The sequence below is a fragment of the Chiloscyllium plagiosum genome, chromosome 31 (genome assembly GCF_004010195.1).
Source record: "Chiloscyllium plagiosum isolate BGI_BamShark_2017 chromosome 31, ASM401019v2, whole genome shotgun sequence".
Lineage (NCBI taxonomy): Eukaryota > Metazoa > Chordata > Chondrichthyes > Orectolobiformes > Hemiscylliidae > Chiloscyllium > Chiloscyllium plagiosum.
Window position 1 is genome coordinate 22,129,868 of NC_057740.1, and position 12,954 is coordinate 22,142,821.

General features: G+C 40.0%; 1 protein-coding gene across 18 annotated transcripts in view; it reads left to right on the plus strand.

Annotated features, from left to right (window-relative positions):
* The window catches only part of LOC122565310 (protein unc-13 homolog A), a 428,982-nt gene that overhangs the window by 198,381 nt on the left and 217,647 nt on the right, over positions 1-12,954 (plus strand). For all 18 annotated transcript variants that reach the window (XM_043721144.1, XM_043721135.1, XM_043721136.1 and 15 more), the window contains 2 exons: positions 7,563-7,922; positions 10,140-10,233. In XM_043721144.1, coding sequence (XP_043577079.1) covers positions 7,563-7,922; positions 10,140-10,233 — 454 coding nt within the window. The remainder of the gene's footprint in view (positions 1-7,562; positions 7,923-10,139; positions 10,234-12,954) is intronic.

Here is a 12,954-nt window from a genome sequence, read left to right on the forward strand (position 1 = left end):
TCAAGGGGGCATAGCTTTAAATTAAGGGGGGGTAGGTATAGGACAGATGTTAGGGGTAGGTTCTTTACTCAGCGAGTCGTGAGTTCATGGAATGCCCTGCCAGTAGCAGTGGTGGACTCTCCCTCATTATGGGCATTTAAGCGGGCATTGGATAGGCATATGGAGGATAGTGGGCTAGTGTAGGTTAGGTGGGCTTCGATCGGCGCAACATCGAGGGCCGAAGGGCCTGTACTGCGCTGTATTGTTCTATGTTCTATGTTCTAAGACATAGGAATGGAAGCAAGGCCATTCAGCCCATCAAGTCTGCCATTGAATCATTGCTGATGGGCATTTCAATGCCACTTACCCACACTCTCCCTGTATCCCTTAATTCCTTGCGAGATTAAGAATTTATCAATCTCTGCCTTGAAGACATTTAACGTCCCAGCGTCCACTGCACTCCATGGTAATGAATTCCACAGGCCCACCACTCTTTGGCTGAAGAAATATCTCTTCATTTCTGTTTTAAATTGACCCCCTCTAATTCTAAGGCTGTGCCCACAGGTCCTGGTATCCCTGCCTGATGGAAACAAATTCCCAGCATCCACCCTTTCTAAACCATGAATTATCCTGTAAGTTTCTATTAGATCTCCCCTCAACCTTCTAAACTCCAATGAATACAATGCCAGGATCCTCACCCGTTCATCATATGTTAGGCCGACCATTCCAGGGATCATCTGTGTGAATCTCTGCTGGACACACTCCAGTGCCAGTATAAATATAGTTTTTAAGACAGCAATAGAATACATTTTCATTAATTTCCAGAAAGTTTATTGGTCACTTTCTTCAATGAGTCAGAAAGGAAGAATAATGATCTAAAAAATGGAAAATCATAGATACTATGCATATAATCAATTGGAGAATAACCATAAGGAACAGGCTATGGCTATTGTTGGTGCAAAATGTTTTATTTTTTAGTGATTTATAGTAGTTTTATTATGGTAGTAATCTTTCAACAATTCTTCGATGCTGGAAAATTCTAGAGGATTAGAAAACAGCTGGTGTAATATTCTTATTCAAAATGGGAGGGAGACATAAAAGTGCTGACAGCTATAGGCTAGTTAGATTAAATCAGTCATTGGATAAGTGTTTACATGTGTTATAAAGGATTTAACAGTAGGCATGTCGAAATACATAACACAAACAGAGTCAGCTTGGATTCCTGAAGGGGATAACATGTCAAACAAATTTATTAGAATTATTTGAGTAGACCACAAGCAAAACAAATAAAGGAGAGCCAGTATATGTAATATATTTGGACTTCCAAAAGGTGTTCAATAAAGTTCTGCACATAAGTTAGTTAATTACACAAAAGCTCATTGTGTTGGGTGTATTTTATTTGAATGGATAGAAGATTAGCTAACTAATGGAAGACAAAGTTGGGATAAAGGAGGCATTTTCAGCACGGAAACCTGTGGAGTACCATGGGGGTCATTGCTCGGGCCACAGTTACTTACATTGGTCTGGAATTTCTGGTGCACAGGAAATTGTTGTTCCAGTGTAGGTGGGCATTGCAAATGGGTCCCTGCAGAATCCTAATTATGGTAGATTCAGAGGTAATTGTCTGACCAATTGCCTGATACCTGGAATCCTCAAAATCTCTACTTAACTCTGAGACTTCAGAGGGCTATGATGAAATCAAGTAAATAGTTTCTCAGTAAACATTATACTATTAAATATATAGTCTAAGTGTTGAGTAACTATGCAACTGACTCCATACTCATCTCTCAGACCCCAATTACATCTCCCTTCAGATGTTGACCTGACACACCTATTTCCTTCCTCCACCAGGACCCAAAATCATCACCTCACTTCAGATGTTCTTCCCCACTTCAACACTCCTGTCCCAAACATCCTGGGAGCCAGTGCCCTTTCTCTGCTCTAGTACTGGTACCCCTTTACCCTCTGGGAGCTAACCCCACTTATTTGCTCATGACCTAATCCCCCTCCACCCCATACACCATTCCCACTCATGGATCCAAATATACCCTTTTTACCCCGCTCCACATCTGGCTCTCCCTTCGTTTCAACTCCCCCCTCTCTAGACTTGAACCCCCTACCCGCCCCTACCCACCATTGTCCAGATGCTGAGCCCCCTTCACCCACCCTAGATCCAAACCCACTTCACCCTCCCTGGACCCTCCCTAAACTCACCCATCCACCCTGCACCAGACTTGGTGTCCCTTTGTCACTGTGGATCTGACATGCCGTCACCCGAGGTGCTGAGCCCCACCCCTGCCTCAATTGGTCCAGAATATCCCTTTTACCCAGACAATTCTTTCTGGACCCGATCTGCCTCCAATCTGCCCACTCTGACTTCTTAGAACAATCTGCAATTAACTTTCCAGGCCAGACCCCATAGACAAGTATCAGTTTCTTTGGTCTTTCATTTCTTTAAAAAAGGAAATTTCAGCTCACAGTTCCGAACCAAAAATGAGAAACTCAGTTCTGGGGCACTGCAGTTTAGGGAAGATGTGCGAGCATTAAAGATGCATGAGCTTAGTACAAACTTCAATCAGAAAATGTTTTGAGGAGATTTGATTGAGTGAACTGGTCACATTAGATAGAGATACCTTGTGCAAGACAATTACATACATGCTATTATTTCTCCTTACTGATTTTATTGAGGGGAAAAGTAGTGGAAAGGTCAAGAACAGCGGGGCACAGATTTAATGTAATTGACAAAATAAGTAGTATGACTTGGGAAAAATTATTTTAACAGTGAATGCCCAAATATAGTAGAAACAAGCTGGAAGTTTTTGTTGCAAACGTTTCATCCCCTGTCTAGGTGACATCCTCAGTGCTTGGGAGCCTCCTGTGAAGCGCTTCTGTGGTGTTTCCTCCGGCATTTATAGTGGCCTGTCCCTGCCGCTTCCGGTTGTCAGTTTCAGCTGTCCGCTGTAGTGGCCGGTATATTGGGTCCAGGTCGATGTGTTTGTTGATGGAGTTTGTGGATGAGTGCCATTGTTTCTCTGGCTAGGGCTTTGTCAATAGAGGTGAACAGTGCCGTTACGTCGAATGAGACCATGGTTTCTTCCTTGTCTATGTGTATATTTCTGATGATGTCCAAGAATTCCTGTGTTGATTGTATAGAGTGTCTGGATCCGCTGATCAGGTGTTTCAGTTTCTGCTGTATAACACTATATAGGACAAACAGGAAGACAGCTAACGATCCGCATTCACGAACATCAACTAGCCACGAAACGACACGACCAGCTATCCCTAGTAGCCACACACGCAGACGACAAGCAACATGAATTTGACTGGGACAACACTACCATTATAGGGCAAGCCAAACAAAGAACAGCCAGGGAATTCCTAGAAGCATGGCACTCATCCACAAACTCCATCAACAAACACATAGACCTGGACCCAATATACCGGCCACTACAGCGGACAGCTGAAACTGACAACCGGAAGCGGCAGGGACAGGCCACGAAAAATGCCGGAGGAAACACACAGAAGCGCTTCACAGGAAGCTCCCAAGCACTGAGGATGTCACCTAGACAGGGGACGAAACGTTTGCAACAAAAACTTCCAGCTCGGCGAACAGAACCACAGCAACGAGCACCCGAGCTACAAATCTTCTCACAAACTTTGAATAGTAGAAGCAAGTTCAATCAAGATATTCATGAGAGAATCAGTTAATTACCTGAGAAGATAGAATATACATGGTTATGGAGGGAAGATAGGGGAATTGCTTCTGCAGAAAGCTTGCACAGACATGATGCGCTGAATGGCCTCTTTCTGAGCTTTAATAATTTTGTGATTCTGTATTTTAATGTGATTTGTATTGCAATGAAAAAATCTGACGTTGTACAGGTAGAAGATTACTTGTCCTGGCCAAAGAAATTTTTCAGTTGTAATTAGAACTTGCAACTGGGTTTCTAAACAGCATATCCTTCACTAAACAAGATGTAACTTTCTTCAGAGTTTTCACAGTGAGTGTTGTAACATAAAGGGACAAGTTCTCCACTGACTTTGTGTAGTCTGCAGATGTTGCTGTCAGAAGAGTACTGACTACAAATATTGACAGTCTGAGTGATGTACCACCACAACTTCATGCCAATGCAACCTGCTCATTTTAGATGCTGCAAAGTGTGCAGTATTATTTCAGTTCAATTATTGAATTTGACAATTACTTCTGCGCCATTTAAAATGCTTAACTTTCATATCTTTTATTTTGTTTAAAGAGGTTTATGGCTGATATGTCCATTGTCGGGCATCACTAACAAAACAGAATTTGCTAGAGAAACTCAGCAAGTCTGGCAGTGTCTGTGGAGAGAAAACAGTGAATGTTTCGCCAATGTTCTGAAAAGTGGTCACTGGACTCGAAACATTAGCTCTGCTTTCTCTCAACAGATTCTGCCAGATCTGCTCAGTTTCAGATCCTCAGCATCTGCAAAGTAGAGCATGACTAAGTGACAAAACCATAATAACCATAGTCATTTGTTAGTACTGAACTTGAGTACAGCTGAAAAAAGACATGTTGTCAAAGCTATTAATCTTTTCTGACGAGTGTGCGATGTAAGGTGTGAGATATATGTACTTTTTAATATTTATTTTAGCATTTTGATTTTTAACTCCTGGCATTTGGGTTTTGTCTGTCTATAAAGGGGTTTAATTATTAACTTGTAAGTATTTCTGTTGCCAGGTTGATGTCTTTATTTAAAAACAAAAAAGTGAACATAATAAACAGTTGTGCATTAGGCTTCAGGTAGAAGGTTCTAGAATGGAGTTGTTGATTTGTCTTGAGGGTAGGAAACATGCATGTTTCAGTATTGCAGAGGTCTTAATTGAAGCTAGATATATAAAACAGTAGTCTTAAAGAAGTATAATGGTGCTTAACTGTTAAGAAATAGATGACTTCAGTGTAGAGTTTAGTTTAACATTCCAGATCAGAAATTTTTGTTGGAACACTGAAGAGATTATTTGAAGTTGAGAAATTCAAGGCTCAGTTGATGAAGGCTCAATGAAGAGGCTCTCAGACTCTTAAGATTGAAAATTGAAGCATTATTAAATTAAGTTTTCTAAATGTGATCGAGAAGGACATTTTTTGAGTACTGTAAATGAGTGCTGTTGGGAATAATGAAATTATATTTTACCATGAGATTTGAAATCTTAAATTTATGTTACATGTAAATTATTCTATTTTGATTTTTATTTCTTTTGCACAACAGACTTCTGTTTACTATTGAAAACAAATCTGTAACATTCTGTGCTTGTTTCAGTGAAAGCACACCTTGTTAAAGTAAAAGAAAATATGAACTTTCAGGTCTGATTTCAATCTGAGATCTGTCTTGTCTAGTAATAACATCAGTTGGGATCATAAGTGCAAGATGGAATGCTTCAACAAAATGTCTTCTGACAGCAATATTTGACCTACGATTAAATAGATTGTGGGCTTTCTGTAAGAGCACAATGATTCCTTTACACTTATCCAGAAGGTCGTCTTTTGGTCTCCATTCTTCTATAATGTAAGCTTAATATTGGATCAGTGGTTTGTCTATCCCCTATCAGAAATGTAATCTGAAAAATGAAATTTGTAGATCATTTCATTTAATTAAAATGGTTTTAAAATGTATAGGTATCTTATACTTGACAGCTGTTTAATTTTTTTAATCCTTTTTCCTGGTACAGGCACATACTTTAATCAGATTAGTAGAAGTCAATTTCACAACATGTATGTTGGTATGATTTAGACATGGCCCCTCTTCTTTCTGTTTAAACCTGTACAGTACTATATCCTTTAAATTGGAAATTGCCTACTTGTTAACCACTTTAGTTTATGTAACAGTACTTATTGTGTATGTTCTATCTGGAGTTAGTTCATCATCTGTACCAGCATTAGATGAGCATTTTTTTTTAACCTTTTCAAATCTTGCTATTGTCCTGTACAGAAATGCGTCTAATTTATCTTTTTTCTTACTTCAAGTGGTGATGCTCAGTGTCTCAAATTAATTTGGAATGTTTAAAAGCTATATCTGAAGCTTTCAATCTGACCAAGTAGGTATGAGACTACCTACCCAGTTCTTCAACATCAGCTTTATAAAATGGTTAACATTAAAAAATGCCTTGAAGTTCTCCTGAACAATTTTTATCCAGTTTTTTTTTAAAAAACCCATTTTTTAGCTTGAACCTAATGTTAACCTTTCAGCTAGTTTAATAGACAATTAGCTTAAGGCATCTCCATAGCTGTCATCATTTGAACTCCTTTGAAAATTGCCTGTCATTAATAATGCAAACAAAAAACGCCCCTTTGAATATGTGATTGACACAATACTTTGTACCTGAGTTAAATATGTTATAGAAAGTCTTGGTGCCATATGCCGAGAAGAATAAATAACCAGTTTTTCTTTTGCTCATCTTCTAGTCAGTTACCATTGTAATTTATGGATTAAATTCAGTAAAATAAATATGCAATTAATTGTGTTCTAAGTAACACAACAGGTTAGGCTTTTTAAACTAAAAATGCTGTAGCAGGATAAATGCAACACCAAGTCCTTTTCTTCCTGCTAATTTCTAGCATTAATTTGGAAGAGTTTTTGTTATTTGTATTATTATAGTTTACATGTTTATGATCAATATTATATTAAGTGAAACAATTGGAGTAATATTTAAAATAAACTATCTATTAAAATGTGACTTCACTTGCTGTAACATTGGAAAAATTCTTACTGAACACATTGTAATAAATTTACACACCTTCTTAGACCTTGAAATAAATCTTATAAAACTCTACTTCATTATCATGGTAGGGATAGGAAAGGTGTTTTAATGAGCATGAAATTGCACAGATTTTTAATCTAGAATACCTGGGTTGTGTATGCTATGATTGATAGAACTCAAGTGTTAAAATCAGATATTTTCACTTTGGCTTTTTTTTATTGTTGTGAATGTTCAGACATATCGTAAATTTTAGTGGTTGTTAATGCATATGGTGAGCAGAAGAGGAAATTTCCTCCACCATCTTTACGAGAGTCGGTAAAATATAAGAGCCATTAGTTTTCTCATGTGGTCCCTTACCTTCATAAAATATCAGGTGATTTGTTCCAGAGTTTTCATGATACTTAAGGATTTGATAGTCCAGCTGAGGTGCTTTGTTTCCCATACCCTTATGTTCCCTGTGTTCCCAGAATTACTTAGTGGTGCTGCAGAAAGGTTAAGTCTGTGAACATGTACATGTTGTGATTTGTTAACATGAGATAGTTGCACTAGTCAGTGTCAGGTATAGCAGTGTTATCAGATTGTCTAAGTCTTCATGTCTGCCCCTCAGTTCAAGCAGCCAATGATGATTGCATTCAACCAAGAGCAGAAGAGATTATTTTTAAAAACTAGTTATGTCCTTTAATGTATTATTGGTTATATCCCTAATCTGTTCCTCATATACTTTAACCTTGTTACTTTGATTTGTGTAGAGCAAATACTCAATTAGAATTTATGTTTTAAAAATGCACTCTTGTATCATACCAAATTAGTTTGCCATCTAAAATTGACAGTTTAAATATTGTAATTTTTTGCAGTCCGACAGGTAGCAGCAGATATGCTTCATCGGCTGAATTGAGCCAGGGCAGCTCCCAGCTCAGTGAGGATTTTGATCCAGATAATGAGAGCCTGCAATGCTCAGACATTGATGATGAACGAGATGGGGACTCTTACCACTCCTGCCACAGCTCAGTGAGCTGTCAGAAAGAATCTTTGGACTGGGACAAAGAAGATAATGAACCTCTGGAGATTTATAGTGAACCTGATGAGTTCCAGAAGGAGGAGGAGGAAATTTATGAGGAGAAACCTAAAGAGGAGGAAGCAGTTTCTGTACCAGTTGAAATCCCACCTGAAACTGAGATAACTTCAGAGCAGGTTGAAGAAAAACAACTAGAAACGTAAGAATTCTATGAAGTTCTGCGTGTTTTATATACTTTTTAAATAGTTAGCTATTGGGGAATGATGTCTCAAAATGACATCCAAACAAAACCTCATTATATCAATTTTTTAAGCCAGCTGCATATCAAGACTAAAATGTAGGCCATCTCTGACATTTTGAAAGATGTTGTCTTTTAGTCAGTCTTTTTCTCTATCCCAATTTTCACATCTGACCTCCTTTACAACAAAATGTCAAATTCATTTTCAAATAGTGTATCCTAGTGAGATTCAAAGCAAATTAGCAGTCAAGTAGACCTGATTTTTAAGAAACAAATTTGGAATATTTTTTTCCTACAACTTCATGTTTTACATTGTATTCTGGAATTATAATCTTTAATATTGAATTTGTCTGCAGTCTCTCTCTCTCCTTCTGATATTTTTTTCACTTCTTTGAACCATTCCTTTTTTCTTGCATTTTCTTCACTTTGCTAGTTCTTTCCCTACCTTGAAAGGTATACTCAAATGATGAAGGTGCAGCCTGAATGTGATTAGATTGAAGTGGAATAAAAGGTTGCTTATCAAAGGAAGTATGGTACAGAAAATTAACTTGGTTTCCTGTATGTTTTTGGAAAGGATACCTGTAGGAAGACCAGCGGCACAATTATCCCATCAATGCAGATGGTGGGGAAGGTGGTAAGAAGGGCAACTAATTGGGTCAGTCGGCATTGGAGAGACAGTTGCCACACTTATCAATTAAGTGCTGGATGAGATGATCCATGGGCAATCATCTCAATTTTCCACAAATTAAAAGGCTGTTTAAGGATATCAAATCCTCACTGGCCCAAATACTTGCCTTCCTACCAGTTGTGGCTAGTTTACCAATGAGGGAAAACCAGGGCAACTTGCCTGCTGGGCTGGGATGAGGGTTAGAAAGAGAGTTGGTCTCCTTTCTGTCTGAATCAAGGCAGGGACAGTGCCTGTAATATCCTTACTGCCATCTCATTGCAACCTGCAATTCCCAAAATAAAAGCACTTCTCACTGGACTTTGGAGTGTAGGTTCATAGTTCCTTGAAAGTAGAGTCACAGGTAGACAGGATAGTGAAAAAGATGTTTGGTATGCTTGCCTCTATTGGTCAGTGCATTGGTATAGGAGTTGGAAGGTCATGTTGAGGCTCGTTTTATAGAAAACATGTTGTGAAACTTGAAAGAGTTCAGAAAAAATTAAAAGCATATAGACGAGGTTGGGGGGTTTGAGCTGTAGGGAGAGACTGAATAGGCTGGGCTATTTTTCCTGAAGTGTTGGAGGCTGAGGGGTGACCCTATAGAGGTTAATTAAAACATAAGGGGCACGGATAGGATGAATAGCCAAGGTCTTTTCCTCATGGTAGTGGAGCCCAAACTGGTTTAAGGTGAGAGGGGAAAAATTTAAAAGGAACCTAAGGGGCAACCTTTTCACACTGAGAGTGGTGCACGTGTGGGATGAGCTGCCAGAGGAAGTGGTGGAGGCTGGTACAATTATAGCATTTAAAAGGCATCTGGATGGGTATATGAATAGGGAGGGTTTAGAGGGATATGGACCATATGTTGGCAAATGGGACTAGATTAATTTTAGATTATCTGGTCAGCATGGATGCGTTGGACCAAAGTGTGTTTTCATGCTGTATAACTCTATGACTTTATTTGAACTCTTTAAGCTTAGACCTCCAGCAATGATCTTCCGAAGCTGTTGACTTCGGTTTGGCAGCGTCTCATAGGACTTCAATATAGAGTTGCATGTTTCACATTGCCTTTAAGCTGTTAAGTGTCTGATTTATGCTTGATCTGGTGAATATTCTTGCTCATCGGGACAGTTAGTCAGTTGCTACTGAAGACATCAGACCCCTCACTTGTTGCAAGGTGCACAGAATCTTGTCCTAGGTGGGAAAATGATCAGACTCCAAGATTGAGAATTTAGCAATATTCAGATGTGAACTGAGATACTATGGACTGAGTTATTAGTGCTTGTTGAAAACTTTGCTTGCAAAAGTCAGTACATTAAAGAAAGAGAGACTTAGAATGGACGGTAGAAAATTAGAATGGACAGAAGAAAATTGTGGAACAAAATGTGGAGAGATGCCTCTAACAATAAAAAAAAATCACAATATGTTTGTCTTGCCTAGTCTTAAATTTGTGAGAAATTTTATTCCGTGGAAGAGTTATTTTAATTGTTTTTTCCAAACAGTTATAACCTTCTCAGTTTCAGAAATGAAGAGGAAGAACATTCTACCATATCGAGGGCCAAAGCCAACTGGATCCGAGCTTTTAATAAAGTTCGTATGCAGATTCAAGAAGTAAGTCTGCTTTCCTTTTCATTGCGAGTGAGACAACCCTTACATTTCTTTTTCAACATTTGAAAAATTACTTCACTGAAAAAATAACAGCAGACAATTTCTAATATGTTTTGATTACCTGTACAAGAAGGATGGATTGCACCTGAATTAGAAGGGGACTAACATACTGGCAGGGAGATTTGCCAGAGTTGCTCAGGAGGATTTAAACTAGTATTTGGGGGAGGGGGGACCCAGGGAGATGGTGAGGATAAAGATCAATGGTACATTTGAGAAAAGAAGTGAGTCAGGCAGACATTGAAAAAGCAGAGAATAAATTAAACTGCATTTATTTCAATGCAAGAGGCCTAATAGGGAAGCTGAAAATGTGTTGCTGGAAAAGCGCAGCAGGTCAGGCAGCATCCAAGGAACAGGAGAATCGATGTTTCGGGCATAAGCCCTTCTTCAGGAATGAGGAAAGTGTGTCCAGCAGGCTAAGATAAAAGGTAGGGAGGAGGGACTTGGGGGAGGGGCGTTGGAAATGGTTCCGCAAGTAGGCGGCCTGTCTCCCCAATATAGAGGAGGCCACATCGGGTTCAGCAGATGCAAGAGATGATGTGTGTGGAGGTGCAGGTGAATTTGTGCCTTGGAGGGAAGTAAGGGGGGAGGTGTGGGAGCAAGTTTTGCATTTCTTGCGGTTGCAGGGGAAGGTGCTGGGAGTGGAGGTTGGGTTGGTGGGGGGAGTGGACCTGACAAGGGAGTCACGGAGGGAGTGGTCTTTTCGGAACGCTGATAGGGGAGGGGAGGGAATTATATCCCTGGTGCTGGGGTCCGTTTGGAGCTGGCGGAAATGACGGCGGATGGTACGCTGTACATGGAGGTTAAGACCATTCCCTCCGTGACTCCCTCTTCTTCCTGACCTCTCCGCCCCCACCCCACTCCGGCCTATCACCCTCACCTTAACCTCCTTCCACCTATCGCATTTCCAATGCCCCTCCCCCAAGTCCGTCCTCCCTACCTTTTATCTTAGCCTGCTTTCCTCATTCCTGAAGAAGGGCTTATGCCCGAAACATCGATTCTCCTGTTCCTTGGATGCTGCCTGACCTGCTGCGTTTTTCCAGCAACACATTTTCAGCTCTGATCGCCAGCATCTGCAGTCCTCACTTTCTCCTTGCCTAATAGGGAAGGCCTATGAACTCAGGACATGGTTAGGAACATGGGACTGGGATATCATAGCAATTATAGAAATGTGGCTCAGGGATGGACAGGACTGGCAACTTAATGTTCCAGAACACAAATGCTATAGGAAGGACAGAAAGGGAGGCAAGAGAGGAGGGGGAGTGGCGTTTTTGATAAGAGATAGTATTACAGATGTTATGAAGGAGGATATTCCCAGAAAGACATCCAAGGAGGTTATTTGGGTGGAATTGAGAAATAAGGGATAATCACCTTATTGAAATTGTATTATAGACCCCCTAATAGTCAGCAGGAAAGTGAGAAACAAATTTGTAAGGAAATTTCAGTTATCTGTCAGAATAGGGTGGTTATGGTCAGGGATTTAAGTTTCCAAACATTGACTGGGAATGCCATAGTGTTGGGGTTTAGATAGAGAGGAATTTAAGTGTGAACAATAAAGTTTTCTAATTCAGTGTGTGGATGTACCTACTAGAGAAGGTGCAAAACTTGACCTACTCTTGGGAAATAAGGCAGGGCAGGTGACTGAGGTGTCAGTGGGGGAACACTTTGGGGCCGGTGACCATAATTGCTATAATTTTAAAATAGTGATGGAAAAGGATAGACCAGATCTAAAAGTTGTAGTCCTAAATTGGAGGAAGGCTAATTTTGATGGTATTAGGCAAGAACTTTCAAAAGCTGACTGGGGGCAGATGTTCGCAGCTAAAGGAACAGCTAGAAAACAGGAAGCCTTCAAAAATGAGATAATGAGAGTGCAGAGACAGTGTATTCCTGTTAGGGTGAAAGGAAAGGCTGGTAGGTGTAGGGAATGCTGGATGACGAGAGAAATTGAAGGTTTGGTTAAGAAAAAGGAAGCATATGTCAGGTATGGACAAGATAGATCAAGAGAATCCTGAGAAGAGTATAAAGTCAGTAGGAGTATACTTAAGAAGGAAATTAGGAGGGCAAAAAGGGGACATGAGATAGCTTTGGCAAGTAGAATTAAGGAGAATCCAAAGGGTTTTTACAAATACATTAAGGACAAAAGGGTAACTAGGGAGAGACTAGGGGCCCTCAAAGATCAGCAAGATGGCCTTTGTGTGGAGCCGCAGGATATGGGGAGATACTATACGAGTATTTTGCATCAGTGTTTACTGTGGAGAAGGACATGGAAGATATAGAATGCAAAATTGATGGTGACATCTTGAAAAATGTCCATAATTCAGAGGAGGTGGTGCTGGATGTCTTGAAATGCATAACAGTGGATAAATCTTCAGGACCTGATCAGGTATGCTCCAGAACTCTTTGGAAAGGTAGGAAAGTGATTCCTGGGCCCCCTGCTGAGATACTTGTATCATCGATCGTCACAGGTGAGGTGCTGGAAGAATGAACGTTGGCTAACGTGGTGCCACTGTTTAAGAAAGGTGATAAGCACAAGCCAGGGAACTATAGATTGGTGAGCCTGATGTCGATGGTAGGCAAGTTATTCGATGGAATCCTGAGAGACAGGAGGTACATGAATTTGGAAAGGCAAGGATTGATTAGGGATAGTCAGCATGGCTTTGTGTGTGG